Raw genomic sequence first — 23,085 nt, forward strand, 5'->3', positions numbered from 1 at the left:
TGAGCCCAGGAGTTGGAGGTTGTTGTGAGCTGTGATGCCATGGCCCCCTACCCAGGGGGATAGCTTGAGGCTCCGTCTCAAAAAAAAAAAAAAAAGAAAGAAAGAAAATGATACCATGGGATACTGTGACCTGTAGATACTTTTCCCTGATTGCTAGAATCAGTTCATTCAGCCTGAAAGTAGAGCTCACGCAGCAGAATTAGTATATGTTCCTTGTGTGTTACAGGGTCTTCATTTCTGCTCTAAATTCTCAATATTTATTTATACAGTCCCCAGTGTACATAAAAATTGCATTTAAAAAATTTTAGACAACCCTCACTATGTTATCCCCATGTGGCTAAAGAGTATTTACCTATAATTGGGCACCATTCAGTATGGCAACTATTTAGAATGAATCTCTTACAAAATCAGAATTTCATTGTGAACAAGATCATTAAAGCAATCATATGCTTTTTCTCTGGTAAATGAGGAGAGGAACAAGGGAATAGGAAGTCTTAAGAGAACAAACATTTCCGCCAGACTTACCCAACTGATTTGCAGTAGAGCAAAACTAAAAGCCCTGGCTCTTCTTGATCATGCTTCTGATTCTCCCAACACCAACTGTTTCTCCTTTGTCTTGGACTAACTTTGTCCCCTAGAACCTGCACTTAGGGAATTGTAGTGTGGGTAGGGGGTAGGAATACACTTTATGCAAAGAATTTCTGAGACTTGATGGTACTTCTTGGGTATGTGTATATCTTAGAAGAGGTACGTACTTTGCAAAGGAACCAAAGTGTAAAATTTCACATTTGGGATTTCCTTTAAAATTTTAGGTTTGGGGTTTGGTTCCACATAAAGAAGAATCAGCCCAAGCTCACTGTTTCTGTGTCTCCCCCCTTAGGGTTGGTGGAGATATGTTGGAACCTCAAACAAATGCCTTTCTCCCCTGGATGACCTTGCCCAGTGGTGATTACCACAGTTTGGAAATAATGTGGTGAAAACATTTTTCCTCTCAAAATAGGAAGAGAGGGATTTGTGAGGTTCAAAAACTTGCAAGTAAATATTGTTGAGCCAGCATTATTCAGAAAAAAAAGAGATGTACTGCAAAGTGAAAAGTGCGAGACAACTGAAACTTAAGTACCAAAACTTTTTTTTTTTTCATTTTAACCATTATGGGTGGAAGTTTATCTAAAACCTATTATTTCCCTGCTATGTCAGAATTTGTTTGTATATCATTCAGTCTGTTTTTATGACACTTACAAAATGTACTATGATGGATCAGTACTAGCCTGGTGATTTACTCAGATTAGGTAGGGATATTTGGCCTAATATCACATGGCCCAGGCAGAAGCTTTTTAATGTGTGATAGTTTTTAAAAGTCTTTATTCTTTTACTATAAGGTTGTGGGCTTATCACTTCTCTCTACAACCAATTAGCTCGCCTTTAGCAAGTCTCCTTTCTTCTTTTCAATTTTCTACTCTGATTCATTAAATTTAAAAAGTGATTTCTGGCTCGACACCTGTAGCACAGTAGTTATGGCACCAGCCACATACATCAAAGGTGGTGGGTTTGAACCCAGCCTGGGCCAGCTAAACAACTGCAACAAAAAAATAGCCAGGCATTGTGGCAGGCGCCTGTAGTCCTAGCTACTTAAGAGGCTCAGGCAAAAAAATCACTTGAGCCCAAGAGTTGAAGATTACTGTGAGCTGTGATGCCTTGGCATTCTGCTGAGGGTGACAAAGTGAGACTTTGTCTCAAAAAAAAAAATGATTTCTTTAAAAACAAGGACTGTGGGGATAAAAGACTTCCCTTTGAGTAAAATCGTTTGCCTCTATGAAATATTTATTTATTCATTTATTTATTTGCTATTTGTAAGCCTATTTACTTAGTGTTTGGCTTTATTACAGAGAGATAAAGTTATTGAATAAAAACACCTACGTATAGCCACATACATTATTTATAAAATATCATTGGATAATTGGATATATCAAATGTATTAATTCTTTTCAAGTCTGTGGCACTTCATGTTCAGAAGTAACTAAGTAATACCATGGGTATTTACCTGTAAGAACTAATCCATTAAAATAAAAATGTTAACCCTAGAAAATTTTAGTAGCCATTAAACATTTAGGGGAATCCACTGCCTACTATATATAACATAGGAGTGATTTGCTATTTGTAACCAGATTTAAATTTTAGATCACTATAAACATTGATCTGTTGGCTTTGATAACTCCTAAGTGGAATGTGTCTTTTGTCTAGGTACCATCCCCAGTATCAGAACCCGAAGAAGAAAATGATCCTGATGGTCCCTGTGCTTTCAGAAGACGGGCAGGATGCCAGTATTATGCTGTAAGAACTTTATTTTTTTTGTGGTGTTTTGTGAACTGGAATTAACAGATAACTCATGTCAAGGTCACTTAGTCTTGATCTAAAAATGGGAAGTGAATCAGTACTTTTTATTTAACATCCTGTATATGGATGCTGGTAAAAGATACTAAAAGGTACTGAATCTTTTCAAAGGGTGTCAGTCTTCTACCTGGAAATTGATAATTCTTCATATTTGAGAAATCTCTTTTCACATTGGGCTTTAATTTTAAATTTAGCAGTCATGAAAATCAGTATGTCATTGATAGAATAAGATAAACCTAGAACCTCTAAGTTGGCTCTGAAACCTTTAATGGCTGCTGGAAGTTTATTGAGATGTATTGTTATACAAGCCTATTCTGTGCATACAGGTCCAGGAAGTATCAAAGTAATAATTTTAAAATGTCCCTCATGACAATAGTTTGCCATAACTTTTAGACACAATTAGAAATTGCTTTATGCTATTAAGTATCATTTCATGATGCTGAGGATTTCAGATCAGGTATAACTATAGCATTATGAGGATGGCTCTGGCTTTCTTATGTGGCTGTGGAAACCATTTATTTTGGGTATAGGGGTAAACAGACACAACTTTTTCAGGGTATGTGTGTTTAATGTAGGAGAGGTGGGGAGTTAGTCACCAGTTATGCTAATGAGAGATGGGGAAATTTTTATGAAAGTGGTAAGACACAGAACAGTGAATGATGAAGGAAATGAGAAGGCAAAGAAATGGGCCGTGTGTTTCTTTAAAGAGGACACTTCGGCTCGGCGCCTGTGGCTCAAGTGGCTAAGGCACCAGCCACATACACCTAAGGTGGCGGGTTCGAATCCAGCCCAGACCCGCCAAACAACGACGGCTGCAACCAAAAAATAGCTGGGCGTTGTGGAGGGCGCCTGTGGTCTCAGCTACTTGGGAGGCTGAGGCAGGAGACTCACTTGAGCCCAGGAGTTGGAGGTTGCTGTGAGCTGTGAAGCCACAGCACTCTACCCAGGGGGATAGCTTGAGACTCTGTCTCAAAAAAAAAAAAAAAAAAAAAAAAAGAGGACACTTCACCTTGGCCCACATGTGCTTGAAGCACAATTTTTAACCCTCCAAAATTCCTTCTGCAAGAATTTCAGTAGGAATCTTATAAATTACTATACAATTTCACCATATTTCTACTTTGTACATAAATGTTAGAAACTATATAATGTTTTAAGGATGTATTTCTCTTTAAATATAATATACCTCAAGTGAATTATATTTATAAACAAAATTCAATTTGTGTGATTTGGTGAATGAACTTTTGATTTAGTTTTTTACAATTTAATTTGGTTAATATTCATGTAAGCCCCTAATTTTACAGCCTTAACATCTAGATTTTTTTAAAATCAGATCTAAGTCATAAGATAGATTTTAATTTTTGTGCTATTGTTGCAGTAATTTTATGATGGTTTAACTTTTCTTCATTTTAGATGTATTCCATACATTTTTATTTTCTTATTTTTGCAGCCTCGTTTGGACCAAGGTAATCATTTGTGTGAAAATCCAGAATTGGCAGATTTGGATAAGTTGAGGTATAGGCATTGCCTTACAACACTTACAGTCCCAAGAAGATGTATTGGATTTGCAAGGAGGCGAATTGGCAGAGGTGGAAGGTAAACTATTTGTTTTGACCTGTTTGGAGTTTATAAACTAGAAGGGAATGTTTAGAGAAGATGTCGAGTTCTTCCAGTTAATGTTTGGTTTTATGTTGCTTTTCAGAGTCATAATGGACCGAATATCCACGGAACATGACCCAGTCCTGAAACAGATAGACCCTGAAATGTTGAATAGTTTTTCAAGCTCTTCCCAAACTATAGACCTTTCTCCTAATTTCTCTCGGACCAATTCTTCCAGTAAACATTGTGAAAATAGACTATCCCTTTCTGAAATATTAAGCAATATCAGATCATGTCGACTACAGTGTTTCCAGCCAAGGCTACTAAATTTACAGGACAGTGATAGTGAAGAATGTACCTCAAGAAAACCAGGGCAGACTGTGAACAATAAAAGAGTTTCTGCAGCATCTGTAGCTTTATTGAGCACCAGCAAGAATGGCATATCAGGTAAGCCATCACTGTTAGAAGTGTTATCCTTCTGGGTTTTTTCTCTTAATTTTTTCTTCTCTTTTCTTTTCTTTTTTCTTTCTTTTTTTTTGAGACAGAATCTCACTATGTCGCCCTCAGTAGAGGGCTCAGCTCACAGCTGTATCCCAGCCCACAGCAACCTTAAAACTCTTGGGCTTGAACAATTCTCTTGCCTCAGCCTCCCAAGTAGCTGGGACTACAGGTGCCCACCGCAACGCCCAGCTATTTTTTGTTGTAGTTGTCATTGTTTTTTTAGCTGGCCCAGGCCAGATTTGAACCTGCCAGCCTTAGTATATGTGGCTGGCGCTATAACCACTGTGCTGAGGGGAATGAGCCTTCTCCTTAATTTTCATTATCTATGAAATAAACTCACAGGGTAAATTTTGAAGATTTATTTTCCTGATCTTATACAGGAAAGCAATTTTATCTTAAACTACTATATATTTTTTCCTACCTAGGAAATGAAACTCTACCATTGTGGTTTACATTTTATTTTTTTTTTAATTAAATCATAGCTGTGTACATTAATGCAATTATGGGGTACGATGTGCTCATTTTATACATTATTCAAAATACTTTCATGAAACTGGTTAACCTAGCCTTCACTGCATTTTCTTAGTTATTGTGTTAATATTCTACACTTAGTAGATTTAACATGTACCCTTGTAAAATGCACCATAGGTGTGGTCCCACCAATTACCCTCCCTCCACCCATCCTCCCCCTCCCCAACCACCTCTTGGGTGGTTTACATTTTAACTAGAATGTCCTTACTAGTATCTGTGAAACCACTGACTATATTTCAAATGTGTATGCTTGGTATAGTGAATGTGCGGGCAGAGTGCACATGGAGGTCCCTGTAGGCAAACTGCATATAAGCTGCCACTCGGTCATCATAGCACAGTACTATCTGCTTCTTGTGTTAAAAGAAGTTTTTCATTGTTGTTTATTCTTAAATGTAGCCATTGCTTCTCAAAGGTACCATTGAACTATTTCTGAAAAATGATATTTTTAGGAGACTGAATAATTATAAATTGCCTGATAGCTTATTTCTCTGAGTTCAGAAGAATTTTTTTCACTTTAAAAGACATTGTGCTCAAAGAAATGCTTTTATTATATGTACACTGTAAATAATATGTAATATCTAGAGAATCTGAAATACCATTCTGATTTGTTTTTTTCTGTGGGTAGTCTTCTCTTTATCATGTATATACAATTATGGATAATTTCTGAGTACTCCAATAATGTATACATCGGGGATAATGCATGGTATCCTGAGACAGAATTAGATGTGACTTGACTTGACTTACAGTGTTTATCATTTCTATCTGTATGTATTTCTAAATTATTTCCTGGGGGTGCATTTTAGGATGTGAAATTATTATATTAATACTTCTTTAAAGTAATTTTAAATTTAGCCTGAAATTTGGTCTGAGTAGTGTTCAGTTTTTTTTAATTATTGAACTACCTTTTTTCCTACTTAGACATTTCTCTGTTTAAAGGTTACAGTAGAAAATTGGATTTGTTTGAATGGTTGGAAGTTGGCATATCGTTTCTCCAAATTAGTTGGGTTAATTTTCTCTTAAAGGAATGTAGGTAAGGAAAATGGCATCACATTATATAAAGTTCATGAGTCAATGAAGTTTAATGAGCTTTTGATGCTGAAATGGATAAATAACCTTGTATGATTTGAGATCCCAGAGTTCTCAGAAATCTAAAGATGGTAGGGAGTTGATGTTATTAGTTCAAATTTTTTTCAGCCAACTCCAAGACAAAGTGCAAATTGTAGAAATTCCTGTACCTGACATTACTCAAAATAATTTTTGCCAAAAAGGAACTTTAAAAACATACCATATGGGGCATTTATAATTACATTTGACTGTAGGCTAACTTTCTTCTCAACCAGTTTATATCATATTTAAGAAATGATTTTAATGTCTTTTTTCTCAAGTTGGGATATTTGTAGTGTTCTATCTATTCCAAATAAACTCAACATTAAACTTGTACATATTGATCCCAACATATAACTTAACCTAAATAGTTCATGATAATCAGCTTTATAATACTATGACATTACTATACATCAACATAAAATAACCATTTAACATTTCTCAGGGAACTTAAATCACAATAAGTGTCCTGTGTTAACATCATAAACAAGATTATTTTTGTATTTTTGCCTTTCCATTGTTATCAGAAAAAATAGTTTTTTTGGTCTGTATAATTTTTCCTGTCTTTTATGTCTGTGTGTGTGTGTATTTTTTCCCCCAGCAAGGCACACTCAAAATGTCCCACAACTATCATGAAGACTCTTTACTAAACTTAACTGCCTGTTCACAGAAAGCGTCTTCCTATCCACCCATCTGGAGACACCATTGTTTCCTGTCATATTTTTTTAGTACCTTCAACATAATGCCATTTTTTTTTCTTTCCTTGAAAAATTTTAAGGCTTAAGTAATAACTAAGGTGCAGAAAAAGTCAATATTTTGAAGACTGATCTTTCATATTTATTAACAGAGTAAAGGATTTTGTTTGAAGTATTAATTTTTGTTCATTATTGACTATGACCCTCTAGTCACTGGGGCCAGAGTTTTGTTTTCAACAAATTTCTTTTGTTTAAAATATTAGGCATAAGAGTATAAACATATAATGAAAAAAATGTTATACATATTAATGAAAAAAGTGTTTAATAGCATTTTTGTAGATAATTGAAAAGCTATAGTAATTTTTAATCCCATTTGTATGTGATTAAAATATTACATAGTTTTCTCAATTCTGGTTAAATAATTATAAGTGAATTTGTTTGCTATTTAGTAGATAGAAATTTCCTCATCTACCTAAAGAGAAGAATGTAGGAGTTTTTAGAAAACTGCATTTTTACTTTTGGTGGTTATACACAGAAGAATGGGATCCTTATGTATTTGGTGTTTTTTAATCTGTGTGTCTTTAACATTGTAACATAATTTTGGTCTTCTTGCTTAGTGGGCTTGTCATGAAGACATGTGTGTCCAAGAATAACAAGACACACACACACAAAAAAGTAACAAAACTAACACAGGACCATATTTCTACCTGTCAGAGAATATTCCTGAACTAAATAGATTATTAGTATTGGAAATCCCAGCAAAGGATTTAATCAAAAATAGAAGCCTAATGCACTTAGCAATAATGTTTATTTATAGTGCAAATTCCTTAGTTCTTAAAGAAAGAGGGTTGCATTGTATGAATTTGAAGGCTAGTGGCAAAGAATTGTCTTTTATGTTGTTAATAAATAAAACATTAACCCTGGTTAGTGTTTTTTAAATCATAATTCATGACATATACTATTTGTTATTTTTTATATACTTAAGAGAAAATTGAAATGTGTGTCCTAGGTATGTTAGAACTAAAACTAAAAGACTTCATTTTAAAGGAAAAAGATTATGTTTTGTTAACTATTGTGTGAAGTAAAGGTAGGTTTCCTTACTTGAACAACTCTTCTCAAAGATTAAAACCAAGATAGAAAAAGGAAAGATATATTGTGCTGAGCTTACCAAGTGAATAACCAAGGAAAATTAATGTCTTACATAATTATTTAGGATCTATTATATTTAGAACACTGTGTCAAATGTTTAAAAGTTGCAAGGTTTTACAGTAATTCTTACCTTTAAGAAACTTAAAGCATATGGCAAATATTACATTTTTCATATAAATAACACTTAAACTGCAGTGTTATTTAACCATTCTTTGAGGTGATATTCCTAAATCCAAAACTCAGAATCTCACTCTGTTACCCAAGGGTTGAGTGCAATGGCATCATAACTCACAGCAACCTCAAACTCTTGGGCTCAAGTGATTTTCTTGCCTGAGCCTCCCAAGTAGCTGGGACTACAGGAACCTGCTGTAACGCCCGGCTATTGTTTAGAGATGGGGTCTTGCTCTTACTCAGGCTGGTCTCGAACTCCTGATGTCAAGCAATTCGCCCACTTCAGCCTGCCAGTGTGCTGGCATTACAGGTGTGAGCCACAGCGCCTGGCCTATAAGAAAATATATTTAACATCTAAAAGTGCTTTGCTGGTTTAGAATTGAAAGGCCAGGTTAATTTACATTTAATCTTGGTTTTCACTACTGTATGAGTGCAAATTAACATGTCTTTTTCTTTTCTCACTTACCTAAATAGATATGACCAGCTGAATATTTTAATACTAAACTATTTATAAAATCGTGAACAATTTTCCAAGAAAAATTCCTGGTTTTTAATTTAATCAGTTTTCTTGTCATTCATTCAGTTGCCATAAAATGTTTGCAAGCATAAAAGTTTTAGGATGGGTAATACTGTGCTTTAACAACTAGCTAAAGTATTCATAAGGATTTGTTTTTCAGGTTAGAATTATTTCCAAGTTGAGAAATACATTCAGACCTAAAGGATAAAAAGATTTTCGTTTGACTATGAAAGGAAATAATAATGAAGTTAGTTTCTGTTATTTAATTATTTAAACTATTTAATTTGGTGTCCGATGTGTAAATGGATTTTTAGTCTATTTTTATTATCTTCATATATAGTATATATTTGTTTCTCATTTCTCACTATCCACCCTGGCACCTTTAAAGTTCATTCATTAGTTTTCCTTTAATTGTAAGAATGACATTTATAGGATGTATGTCGTTCTGGAAAGGTAATATCATCATTCCTGGATTAGTCTTGTCCTCAGTAATTATGTGAACTTTCACGTGACTCCCCACTATGACCTGGAAGATTTAAAATAGAATCCCTCTCTCTGCCCCCAATCAGCTCCTAATTTGTGTTTTAAAACAAAATATTTGCATACAGTCCTAATTGCTCTGATTAAGCATGTATTAAAATTCTGATGACACGGTTTGGCACCCATAGCTCAGTGGGTAGCGCGCTGACCACATGCATTGGGGCTGGTGGATTTGAGCCCGGCCCAGGCCTGCCAAACAACAATGACAACTACAACAACAACAAAAACAATGCCAGGCATTGTGGCAGGCGCCTGTAGTCCCAGCTACTCGGGAGGCAGAGGCAAGAGAATCACACTTAAGCCCAAGATTTTGAGGTTGCTATGAGCTGTGACGTCATGGCATACTACCCAGGACACCATACTGAAACCCTATCTCAAAAAATAAATAAATAAATAAAACTCAGATAACAAAAACCTATCAGATAGATGAAGAAAAGTTAGATGATGTATGTATTCATTTTGACTTTAGATACTCTTTACTACCACTTTAGATACTTTTTTTGGGGGGGGCCCCAGGGCTGAGTTTGAACCCGCCACCTCTGGCATATGGGGCTGGTGCCCTATTCCTTTGAGCCACAGGCGCCACCCCCACAATTAGATACTGTTCATTAAACTATGAAAGCCTGGTGTAGGTTAGTATTTAAAAGATTTGTGGCTTCCCAAGAATACATCATCTTAGCTCAGGTTGAGAAACACTGCATTAAAAGTAAACAAATTAAGAGAAAACAAAGGTAGACACAAGCACAAAAATTATATGTCCATATTTTGTTGTAGAATGATCATCTAGAACAGAGGTTCTCAACCTGTGGGTTGTGACCCACAGGAACTGTATTAAAGGGCTGCAGCATTAGGAAGATTTCGAGTCACTAATCTAGAAGATCTGGAATGTATTTCTATTAGATTTTTCTTTTCAGTTTATCAGTGAAAACAGCAATATAATGTTAAAAACTTTTAAAAACTTAACATATACTCAAGAATACCACAATGGGCATAGTGGCTCACGCCTGTGGGCCAATGGGCGCCTGTGGTCCCAGCTACTTGGGAGGCTGAGGCAGGAGACTCGCTTGAGCCCAGGAGTTGGAGGTTGCTGTGAGCTGTGAAGCTATGCCACTCTATCCAGGGGGATAGCCTGAGGCTCTGTCTCAAAAAAAAAAAAAAATACTTTCCCTCCCAGAAAATGGAAGGAAAATTGATAAGATTACCCTAGGGATAGCACTTTACTGGAACCACAAGTATTCCAAGTAAAGGTGCATGAATTCATCTGAGGAATAAAAGCAGACTGATCTAAGACAGGTTATGAGTCAGATTTATGGAAGATATTTAGAAAGGTGAGGGGATTTTTGTGAAAATGTTACTAGTATACAGAATGACATATTTGGATCCATGAAGGAGAAATTCTATAATAGATATACTGATTTATTAGGAATGTGTTACCCAGGAAGGTTCATAAAACTATCTGGAGTAGTAAAGTGTTGCCACCTTCACAAAGCAATCAGATTATAGTTACTTTTAAATTAATAGGACTTGGTGGGATAAAGTAGGGTAGATTTATGACCAGCATGAATTTCACTTTTAAGCCAGCAACCTAATATCAGCTAGTAAAAAGAACTTAGTTTGGCCCTAAGCAAGAGAAGCAGAGAAGGTTTCTCTCTTGTACATTCTTTCTCCCCTCTTTGTACCACCACCACCTCACCCAAAGCTGGATCCTGATCTTTTACCTCATTTCTAAATAGATTTGTTCACTCTGTAACTAGGAGCTCTTCCTGACATATTTTAATGCATTCCTCTTAGTGACTCAGAGCAGTATAAGAAATAAACCTTTTATGGATGTATTTTAGTAACTTATGAAAGAAAAAAATAAGTAAAGTGCTTTCAGTCAAATTTCCTACCCCACGCACACCCCCCCACACACACACACGGACCAGTAAGTCTACCCTGAGAACCTAGAGATGGCAATTCAGTGTTGCACCCATGCCATTAAAGCCATGTATTTCTTACCATTTTCTATTCACCCCATAATGGTGAGTTAGAAAGGGTATTTTGTCTGTGTCCCAGTTTTGTATCATGATTACTATTTTCTATTTCTGAAGAGTTGAAGTAATACTAAACAGTGTTCTTGAGAATTCTAAATGGAAACATCAGCTTGTTTGAACCACAATAATTTTTTTTTTTTTTTTTTTGAGACGGAGACTCACCATGTCACCTGGGTAGAGTGCCGTGGTGTTAAAGCTCATAGCAACCTCATACTTGTGGGCTTCAGAGATCCTCTTGCCTCAGCATCCCAAGTAACTGGGACTACCAGTGCCTACCACAGTGCTGGCTAATTTTTCTACATTTTAGTAGAGACGGGTCTCGCTCTTGTTCAGGCCTGTCTGGAACTCCTGAGCTCAAGCGGTCTACCCACCTTGGCCTTCCAGAGTGCTAGGATTACAGGCATGAGCCAGTACACCTGACCTTGAAGCAATAATGTCTTAACAGTAAAGAAAAAGTTAGATATCAAGAGTAGATATAACATAGTGAACTTGAGGTGAGAAAAAAGAGGAAAAATGTAATTTTTAAAGCATACTTACACTATAGAAGTAAATTAAGTTTGTATCACACATTCTCAATTAGAAATGAGAAGAGGAATGAGATTTTTGGTATCGGCTCCGCGCCTATAGCTCAACCAGCTAAGGCGCCAGCCACGTACACCTAAGGTGGCGGGTTCGAATCCCCAGCCCGGACCTGCCAAACAACAATGATGGCTGCAACCAAAAAAAAGCCGGGTGTTGTGGCAGGCGTCTGTGGTCCCAGCTACTTGGGAGGCGGAGGCAAGAGACTCGCTTGAGCCCAGGAGTTGGAGGTTGCTGTGAGCTGTAATGCCACGGCACACTACCCAGGGGGACAGCTTGAGGCTCTGTCTCAAAAAAAAAAAAAAAAAGAGATTTTTGGTATCAGAAGTCATCCAAAATTTTAAAAGGTTGAGAAACAACATTAATCTGAATAATTTTTATTAAGAGTAGGTTGGGATTTTACGAATTTCCTATATGGTGAAAAGGATGATGAACAAATTAACATTTTCAACAAGACAGGGCAGCATCCATTTTAATATTTACACATCTGATCATTCGTTCATAAAAGCAAATACACCATCTCTAGTTGTCAATATTTTGCTAGTCCTAGACTGGCGATCCAAAAGTGTTTTGTTTAGGTTCTTTTTTATTTTTTTTTTTAAGAGATAAGATCTCCCTCTGTCACCCCAGGGTAAGGTGGTGTCGTGACATCATCATAGCTCACTACACCCTCACGTTCCCAGGCTCAAGCAGTCCTCCTGCCTTAGCCTTCTGACTAGCTGGGAATGCAGGCTCAGGCCACCACATCTGGCTCATTTTTCTATTTTTTGTAGAGACAAGGTCTTGTTCTTGCTCAGGCTGGTCTTGAACTCCTAACCACAAACAATTCCTCCCATCTCAGCCTCCCAAAGTGCTAGCTAGGGTTGCAGGTCTAAGTCACCGCACCCAGCTCCATAAGTGTTTTTGTTTGTTTTTAATTAAAAATAGCAGTCTTTTCTTTGTACTAGTTTAGATATATACTTTATTCTGAATTAATAACATTTTATCAACTGACTTGAAAGATTTGGGGAAAAGAAAAGATTTTCATTCTCATTCTTTCTCAATTTTGAAATAGCCACTAAAAGTATATTTCCCATATTTGGTTTATTCTGCATTTAAAGTTAACCACTGTGACTTCCACTTTTTTACCAAAATGTAAAGCTCAGCTTTATGACACACTTAAAATTAACACTGGATTGGCTTGGCGCCTCTGGCTCAAATGGCTAAGGTTCGGATCCAGCCAACAATGACGGCTACAACCAAAAAATAGCCAGGTGTTATGGCAGGCCCCTGTGGTCCCAACTACTTGGGAGGCTGAGGCCGGAGACTTGCTTGAGTCTAGGAGTTGGAAGTTGCTGTGAGCTGTGATGTCACAGCACTTTACCCAGGGGGACAGCTTGAGGCTCTGTCTCAAAAAAAAAAAAAAAATTAACACTGGATTTAAGGACTACTAATAATCAGATTCCAAGTCCGTTTCTTTTGAATTGACACTCTTTTATACACATAGGACTTAAATTTATTTGGGTTTATTTAAGATTTTTTCTGTCTTTGTATCTAATAAACTATTTCTCATCTCTTTCCCCAAGGTTTTCAAATAGCTGGAAATTCATGAATACTGCACATTTTCATTTGATTTTTAAGACTGTAAATTTAGTTTATGATTTTTTTAATTTAAAAATAGAACTCTTGCAGTGAATTTAACGTGCAAAGAAAGACATAAGATTTTGTTGGTAATTCAGTAAGATAACTAATGTGTACTTCAAAAATACAGGTAATATTAAAATTTTAGATTGAGCACTATAGTAACCCCAAGCTTTTTAATCTTCTAAAAATAAAATTGCTATCTACCTGAGACCTGTTTCCCTCTCATCCTACTTCAATATAAATTTTAATAACAGTGTTGGGGATTGGAAGCGAAAGTATATCTAAAAGCTCCGTCCTTTTCTGAGGCTGAACTCCTTTTTCATAGAGAATAGACTATGCTATGCACAATTGTTATATGTCTAATTTACCATCAAAAACTTTTTTTAAATTTCTCATTTGTGAGGCTACTAAACAGAAAATTTGGCGAGAGTTAAGTAATGTGGGTTGAGGGTATAGTCTCCAGCCTAAACTCCTTTAGGTCACATTAATTGATTAGATTGGTCAATTGCATGTAAAGGTTGATTCATACTAGTTACCATTTCTTTATATGTATCTTTTCTTTTTTGTTGTTCTCAACTATACTGTTGGACTTTATAACAGGGGCCTTTTTCTTAATTTATTTTTCCCTGCATTCACTGTAGCTCTTAAGGTAGCACTCTACAAAATAGTAAACATTAAACACTTGCTGATTGAGTGAAATAATTGGGAGAGAAGAAAACAAAGAGTAAAGAAAAATAGAGCAAAATAGAGTACATGTATTCTGATGTGATGTAATATCTCTTGATTCTAATAATGGGTAGACTTCCATGGAAATAACTTTGTGTCTTCTAAATCAGTTTATCAGAAATCTATTTAAATGTCAATGAATGAAATCTTATTTACATTTCTTTGAAAAAAATGATTTCTGGCTGGGCGGGGTGGCTCACACGCCTGTGTTCCTAACACAGGTGGAAGCCAGTGGATACTTGAGCTCAGGAGTTAGAGACTAGCCTGAGCAAGAGCCAGACCTGTCTCTACTAAAATTAGAAAAACTAGCCAGGTGTTGTAGTGGGTGCCTATAGTCTCAGTTCCTTGGGAGACTAAAGCAAGAGGATTACTTGCGTCCAGGAGTTTGAGGTTGCTGTTAACGCCACAGCACTCTAACCAGGGTGACAGAGTGAGACCATCTCAAAACAAAAGAAAAAATGATTTCTGTAACTTTTCTTAGCTGACCTTTTCCTTTTTTTCTTTTTTTTCTTTTTTTTTCCCATCTTGGCCAAGTGCCCCCTGGGAGAGTACCCTGGAGTCATAGCTTAACAGCAGGCTCAAACTGTCAGTCTCAAGCCATCCTCTTGCTTCACTATCCCGAGTAGCTGGGACTACATTCAGGCACCTGCCATGATGTCTATTAGCTGATCTTTTAAACAGAAGTTTCACATTTCTTTATTTGAAAGGCACTAACTTTTTTTTTTTTTGAGACAGAGTCTCCTATGTCACCCTCAATACAGCACAGTGGTGTCATAGGTCACAGCAACCTCAAACTCTTGGGCTTAAGTGATTCTCTTGCCTCATCCTCCCAAGTAGCTGGGACTATAGACACCTGCCACAAAGCCGACTATTTTGTTGTTGTTGTTGTTGTCATTGTTTAGCAGGCCTGGGCCGGTGCATGTGGCCGGTGCCCTAATAACCAAACTACAGGCACCAAGCTGAAATGTACTAACTTTTAACACACTTGCTCACAACATAATTCATTATATCTGAGGATACTTGTGTCTTTGATTTTCCGAACACCTCTCTGATTTCTAGCACATATTTTTATAGGTAAGATTTATTTTAGGCATTCAGTCTGTTGGCTTTAAACTGTGGTTTATGGTTATATTAAATGAACATCTTTGTTTTCCATTCTGATTTACAATCAGAGAAAAAGTATTTTTACTTCAATATTACATGAAAACTAGCAGTAAGAAGCAGATGGTCCTGCTTTCTTGGTATGGCTACAACTTAGTCATTATTATTAGCATTATTATTAGCATTATTATTTTTCATTACATGGTCACCATAATATATAATTTTAAGAGTGATCTCAAAGATACTAAGTCTGAATAAATGATAAAATTGTCATGTTAGAACTGTGTTATACAATAAAAACTACATATAAGAACTTCTCTAGCATGGGACGCTAAGTGGATCATGGGTGTAAGCATATGACATACTTGCCAAAAGATTTTCATTTTTCTTAGGTACTTTTCTGACAAAGTATGTTGTGATTTGTAATTGCTTTTCATCTTAATTGTGGAATAAGTTTGTATTCTATTTGTGTTATTGAAAATACTTTAAAACATACTTATTTCTGAAATTAATGTCCTTTACAGTAACAGGGGGTATCACAGAAGAGCAGTTTCAGACACATCAACAGCAGTTAGTTCAAATGCAAAGGCAGCAACTTGCTCAGCTTCAGCAGAAACAGCAATCTCAGCATTCCTCGCAACAGACACATCCAAAAGCACAGGTACGCCTGTCTTCTCATCATGGTTATGCCTCTTTCTTTCATAATTACGTAGTTTTGTTCCGTTTTAGTCAAGTTGCAAAAGATAATCTCGATTTTGCCACTCTTGTTTTTGGAGGTCTAACCTGAATTTCATTTCACCTAATGTACATGTGTTTAAATGACAGATTACAAACTAGTCTCTTAATATTTTGTGAATAGTACTAGAGCCAAATGTGGAATTTTTAATCCAAGGAAGAACTAATTATTATTTCTTTGAAGGGTTACTAAGAATTTATAGAAGTAAAAGATCTAATCTTGCTAGTGCCTTCTTAAACTATATGGCTGTGTCCCATGAGCTAAGAAGTAATTTGCTTGAGTTGTGCAGTAAATCTGGACACTACAGCCTCTTGCCTCTGTGTTCACATTTCCCTCTAGAAAAAAAAATTGCCTCTAGGAGAAGTTGTTTGTAGACACCATTAAATAAAGACACTAGGAGTAAGAATTAAAATGCTTCATAAAACTTTAATTGTCAGAAGGAACTAACCCTGCTGTTACCACTTTGATTTTCACCCCATAAGACTCCTTGTGGACTTCTGGCCTCCAAAACTATGAAAGAATAAATTTCTGTTATTTTAAGCCACTGAAAACAATACAAAACTAAGAAATATATTTCAAATTCGAATCACCTGAAAAGATTTGTTTCTCCATAATTCTAAAACTTTTTTAAGTAATATCTGAGAATAACTCAATCTTAGTTCTATTCCATGAGCTCTCAAGGCAGGGTCTGCCCATAGTGCTTCCACTCAGTTTCAAAGCGTCAGGACACTGACCTTAAAGGTCCTGATTCCCAAAACCTAAAAATCTTAGTTATCTTAGACCCATCAAAATTCCTTATATCTAGGTGGATCTGGATTTAGTAATCAGTTTTATACAGAATCAAGGAAGAATGGCCATTTAACTTACCTTTGTGGTTTCAGAGTCTCTTGGTAACCAGCCTAAAGTATTTTCAGCCTACTTCAGGGGTTAGCCAAGATAAGTTTTTATATTGTGACAAAAGTGACTTCTGGTCATCTCTGTGATATTATTTCACCCATAATACCTAGTTTGTCGAGTATTTTTAAAAGCATTCATGAACATACATTGGAAAAATGGAAAGAGCATTAAAATTTGAGGTGTTTAATCCCCTAGTTCTTTTTCAGAAACAGCTACTTCCCAGTTTTTTCTTACTTCACTGCTTTTTGTGCCAAAAGTAGTCTATGGAGTTGTAGATCTCTTCATCTAAACACTTTTTAACTGTTCAAGGTTAAGAAGGCAACGTTTTGAGTTTGCCTCATTCCTTAATATGTTCATAAAATCACATCTAAAAAATCACATCATAAAAAATGTTTGTTCATTTTATAGGGCTCAAGCACCTCTGACTGTATGTCTAAAACCCTTGACTCAGCCAGCGCCCACTTTGCTGCATCTGCAGTGGTCAGTGCACCTGTTCCAAGTCGTAGTGAGGTAGCCAAGGAACAGAATACTGGCCACAACAACATAAACGGTGTTGTCCAGCCTTCAGGTATGGCTGGGGTTTCACGTGGTACTTAACTAGCTTCAACTTGTAACTCAGTGGTGTGGGGTATGGTTTTTACATTTTATATCCAGGGAGAAAATATGTGTCAGAAATCAACAATACTCTTCAGAATCTCTTTGGAAAGACAGGGAGATAGCAGAGTGTTTTCTAGGATTCTCATAGAGTCTGTTTTGTTTCCTTCTGCACCCGTGGATACCTATCTGTGCAGCATTCCACCCTTTCTGGCTTCATTCACACGCTGTCAGTTGCCTCCCATCTTAGGAAATCCATCAAGTTAATTACTGACCATCGTCATTAAATCATTTATTCATAGATTAGAAGATGAAATATAACCCAGAACATACGTAATAAGTTTGAAATTGGGTTTACCTTCCCACCCTCACATACTCCTAACCATACTTTCTCTGATTCCTCCTGAGAGAGCGTATAACTGTGAAATCCTCCCTGCTTCTTAGTACCCAGAGTCCTCAAAGACTTGCTATTCTTATCATCCTTCAACTATCTCTCAGATCCCAGAATTTTCCAGTTGCTTTTAGGTGTACTCATGATCCTGATTGTCCATCTTACTAATGTTCATGCATCTACAAATTCTTACAGAGATCCATCTGTCACTATGTATGTATGTTTATGTCCAGAGTTGCCAGATACAGAGAAGGCAGATTACTTGAAAAGCCCTTTTTTGCAGAGCAGTAGAGAGAGGTGTGTCTTTAGGGTTGTAACAGGTAAGTATGTTACACTTACTGGTCGTAAACTCTCTTTGGAGAGACCATTATTTAGTTTGAATTTAGATAGTGATATATAATTCAAAAACAAATGTTTGTATTTATTTTTTAATTAAACTCCTAAAAAAATAATTTTATTCATGTGTCATGGCACTAATTGAATGGTTTTTTTTTCTCTTTCAGGAACCTCTAAAACATTATACTCCACCAATATGGCTTTATCATCTAGCCCAGGGATTTCAGCTGTACAACTTGTAAGGACAGTTGGCCACACCACTACAAACCACTTAATCCCAGCATTGTGCACAAGCAGTCCTCAGACACTTCCCATGAACAATTCCTGCCTGACAAACGCAGTGCACCTCAATAATGTCAGTGTTGTTTCTCCAGTCAATGTGCATATCAATACACGGACTTCAGCACCATCGCCAACAGCCTTAAAACTTGCCACAGTTGCTGCCAGCATGGACAGAGTGCCAAAGGTTACTCCCAGCAGTGCCATCAGCAGCATAACAAGGTGTGTGTGTGTGTGTTTTAAGTGTCATTCTCTCCCTTTGTGCTGGCTATTCTGTGGGAGGAAAAAGACTTTTTACTGCTTTAGCCATTCGTATCTGTTGGCAGTCTTGCTTTTCAACAGATATTGATAATCCATGTAATACAAAGGTCTATGATTTAGATGATTTATTTTAGGTCCCTAGTAGTATGCTTAAATGCTGACTAGAATTGTAAAAAAAAATTTTTAAAAAAAAAAACACATCAAATTGGCAAATACATCAGAATCTATTTTATTTTATTTTACTGTTTTTTTTTTTTAGAGACAGAGTTTCACTTTATTACCCTCGGTAGAGTGCTTGGTATGACAGCTCACAGCAACCTCCAACTCATGGGCTTAGGCGATTCTCTCGACCTCCCAAGTAGCTGGGACTACAGGTTCCCACCAAAACGCCCATCTATTTTTTGTTGCAGTTTGGCCAGGGTCAGATTCGAACTCACCACCCTCAGTATATGGGGCTGGCACCCTACCCACTGAGGCACAGGCGCCGCCCCAGAATCTATTTTAGGAGCTTTCTTTACTCTTATGTAGACGGTAGAACCACCTTCCTACATTGAACCTATTTTCAAAAACCGGACGTGTACCACATGTACTAAATGGAAGTTCCTTGTGTCAACTACCTCTATATGTTGACTGGTTTGTTGCAGTCCCTTGGGTGGTCCCTTTGTAGAAGTTCTGGTGTGTAGTGTGTGTGTGTTGGTAGTTTAGACAGCCTGGAAGATTAGCATTGTTATTACTAATTCTATACCAGAGTTTAGGTCTCAAATCAAAATTTGTGTTTTCTTCAGCATTATACACAAAAGGAAAGTAAATTATTCCATGTATATATTAAAATACTCTAGGATTAACTAAACCTATAATTATTTCAGAGTGTAGTTTGTTCCTTTGTTTTTGAGACAGAGTCTCGCTCTTTCACCCTCTGTAGAGTAATGTGGCCTCATAGCTGACAGCAACCTCAAATTCTTGAGCTCAAGTGATTCTCTTACCTCAGCCTCCCAAGTAGCTGGGACTATAGGTGCCCACCACATGCCTGGCTATTTTTTAGAGACAGAGTCTGGCTCTTGCTCAGGCTGGTCTTGGAGTCATGAGCTCAGGCAATCCACCTGCCTTGGCCTCCCAGAGTGCTAGGATTATAGGCATGAGCCACCATGCTTGGCCCCTCAGAGTGTGGTATATTCATTTCAATCTATGATACTAATAAAAGGAGAACAGTGAGTCAGGAAAAAACATTATGTGGGTTAATAAGTAGTTGACCTTAAGCCTGTAAAATTAAATTCTAGTGGAAAGTAATATTGTGCTCCTAATGATCATTCTTTTAAGCATATTCTTTATCAACTATAAGGAAAAAAACTTAGATTGTCCAGTGTTAAATATTTTATAAGTAATTTATAATTGGCTTCTACTGAAATACCATTGAATTACTGTCTTAGTCCTAAGTAAATAGCAGTAATCAAGTAATTAGTTATTGATGGAATTTTTGAACTGAAGAAAACCTTTTTCTTTTTTGTCTAAAAATGGGAAATATTCTTGTGAAATCATGTTTAGTTGTAGTTATATAAAAATGTATTTGTAAATACTAAGTGATAACATCATATTCTACGGAGTATTAATTTTTACTTTTACTCTTTGCCTTGCTATAGAGAGAACCATGAACCAGAAAGATTGGGCTTAAATGGAATAGCAGAGACAACAGTAGCTATGGAAGTGACATAACCTGAAACATATGGCTCTGCCCTGTGCTGACGGGCAGTCGTTCATATTCCAGCTGAATGCAAAAGGCAACACTCTGTGGATCACAGAGCGGTTAACAATGGACCTAAATGGACTATAGTATATCGGGTGTTAAATCGATATATGATGTATATTTTGTAAAATTGGGAAAATCACTACCTTGTAAAATAGTTTATTTGTATCATCAATATTATTTCTGTTACTTGAATAGTAGATATTCATCATCATGCTTTTGCACTTGAATTTGCAACTGAATGGATTTTAAAAAATAATTCTTTAATGGGATCATGAGCATGAAATGGGATCCTGCATCACTTGTTTTAACTATTTATTTTGCCATGTTTACATTTTGTATCTTGTAAAAATAAATCCAACTTTGTGTCTAAAAAGTTAAAGATTCATAGCTAGGAAATGAAATTCTTGTAATTTTTTTCTAAAGGAACTGTAAAGTTTTCACTTGGTTCATTTTGTTTCACAATTTGACTAGATGGACTTTTTGGTAAATACTTTAGTGGCATTTCACTGTCCAATATGAAGTTCAAGGCAAAATAGTATTTTCTATTACTGTGCAGGGGAAAGGGATGGATCGATACATGCAAATTTAATGTAGTAACTTCACTTTTCCATGTATTTTGAATGTATATTTCTATTTATAATACCAGTTTATAAAAAATAATTACACAGAAAAAATGGACTAGGAAAAATTATGCATCTAGCACATTTAAACTGTGCAGATACGAAAATTTTTCAAGGATTACATTTTATCTGAAGACTGCATATTTTAACTGGCTTTAAAACTGTAACTCACCACATAAAAGATATTTTACCAGGTATGTATTGCATTATATCATTGCAATAATTATTGGAAGTCTAGATATCGAGCCATCCCAGGTGTTGGGGGCGGGTGGGGGAGGGTCGTGGCAAGATTGTCTTTTCAATTTTGGAGAGTTTTCCTGTGGCTACAAGGCAAGTAACGGGTTGGAAAAAGTCTGACTGTAAGTGTTGGACACCTTCATAGTGTAGTGTTTTAGTGACTTTTTTTATACGGTTCTTGTAAATTAGATACGTGTAGTGGTGTTTCAGAATGTTTGTTTATGCACTAGTTCAGACAACTTTCCCTGTTACTTGTTCTTGATAAGTGAAAACTGCAGGGAAATAAAAAATACATATCAAAACATGGACATGCTGCATATGTGTTTATTTCACAATGTGCACACAGTGTAAGTTAAAATTTAAGGGAGATGATAGCACTTAACAGCACTTTTCATTTTCACAGTGCTTTCCAAGCATTAATGGAAAGGATTAAAAGCAGCTCATCTGTGGGCACTATTGGGTTTCAGATAATCCAATATAAACTACCTTTGATATGAAAAGTTCTTAAAATATTTTACAGAATGTAAGTAATTTGCAGTATATTAGTCATTGAAATCTCATAAATGAGCCTCATTTTATAAATAAAAGTTTAGAGTAGAATTATATTGCAAGGGGGTTTTGTCAAGTAAGTACTGGGAAATGTAAATATTTTTAATGAATATAATTAAAACCATTTCAAACTTACATAATTTTATACTTTACATTTTTTTATATCTGCAGTCCTGAAGGTTGTAAATTGATATGTCAGTTGAATTAATGGGCCAAGATTTCTGCTGAGAGTGGTTTTTATTCAGGTCCTAAAAATGTAAAGCAACTTACGGTCAAAACCATAGAAAAAAATAAATTTAATTTCTTCATTGGTTGTGACCTGATAGGATCCATGCTCATTTCTGCCATACTACCTCTGGAGTTGCTCTTTGCTGATTATATAAAGGAAATAATTTTGATTTGATATGTATTATGACTGTGTTCATTCTGCTTATAGTCGGATGTATCTCCTTGCTATTAAGAACTTAATTTTAGTGCCAATTTCAGAGAAAGCTTTTTCCCCATTTTACTGAAGTAAAGCATGAAGTGAATTTTTGCCTTATGTGATATATGTTATAAATAAGTAAAATTTGAAAGAATTATCCATTTGTACAATTTCTGGAGGTGGTGGCAAATGCAGAACTTATCAAAAACTGGTGACCATTTTCTTTGTTCCTTTTCAAGTAAAATAGAAAAATAAGCCTTATTTTGGTGATTGTCACTGCCTCGTGGATGACATTTCAGTTACTTGCATACACATTTTTCTAGTGATTTTCAAAAGCTTAAATTGACATTTGTTTTCGCCTTATTAAATTGAAGAATAATTTATTTTTGCACTGGATAGTACCACCCTCTCTTGGTTTTCTGAGGAAATTCGTATTGGTACTTGGAGGCCATTAAGCTTTTGGACGCCTTGGAGAGTATGCCTTGAGGGGGGTGGAGGTGGAAGGTGTCACTGTGCTTTTTAAAAAATTAACAAAGGGATAAATTTCGTGTGTTAGAATAATCCTTTACTTCAGTTTTGATAAAAATACTTAAGTATTGTATTTTTCTACCTTCCTAAACAGAGTTCCCCCCTTCTTTTCCCAGTAAGTAATTCAAGGCTACTATTATGATGTATAACAGTTCTAAGTTTATTTGAGGATGTGTGCATTTATTTCTTTTGCAAAAGAACAAGGGGAAAATAAAAATATTTGGAGGGTGTG

At 36.1% G+C, this 23,085-nt stretch overlaps 1 protein-coding gene across 1 annotated transcript in view; it reads left to right on the forward strand.

Moving 5' to 3' along the window:
* The window catches only part of EPC2 (enhancer of polycomb homolog 2), a 131,986-nt gene extending 109,552 nt beyond the window's left edge, over window positions 1–22,434 (forward strand). Inside the window, exons 8-14 of the mRNA XM_003793011.3 lie at window positions 2,242–2,331; window positions 3,839–3,984; window positions 4,091–4,434; window positions 15,782–15,918; window positions 17,299–17,458; window positions 18,379–18,712; window positions 20,389–22,434. Of these exons, the coding sequence (XP_003793059.1) occupies window positions 2,242–2,331; window positions 3,839–3,984; window positions 4,091–4,434; window positions 15,782–15,918; window positions 17,299–17,458; window positions 18,379–18,712; window positions 20,389–20,461 (1,284 nt within the window). The 3' untranslated portion in view covers window positions 20,462–22,434. The remainder of the gene's footprint in view (window positions 1–2,241; window positions 2,332–3,838; window positions 3,985–4,090; window positions 4,435–15,781; window positions 15,919–17,298; window positions 17,459–18,378; window positions 18,713–20,388) is intronic.
* The last annotated feature ends 651 nt before the right edge of the window (window positions 22,435–23,085 follow it).

This window comes from Otolemur garnettii, unplaced genomic scaffold (assembly GCF_000181295.1).
Source record: "Otolemur garnettii isolate 467f Iridium unplaced genomic scaffold, OtoGar3 scaffold00064, whole genome shotgun sequence".
NCBI lineage: Eukaryota > Metazoa > Chordata > Mammalia > Primates > Galagidae > Otolemur > Otolemur garnettii.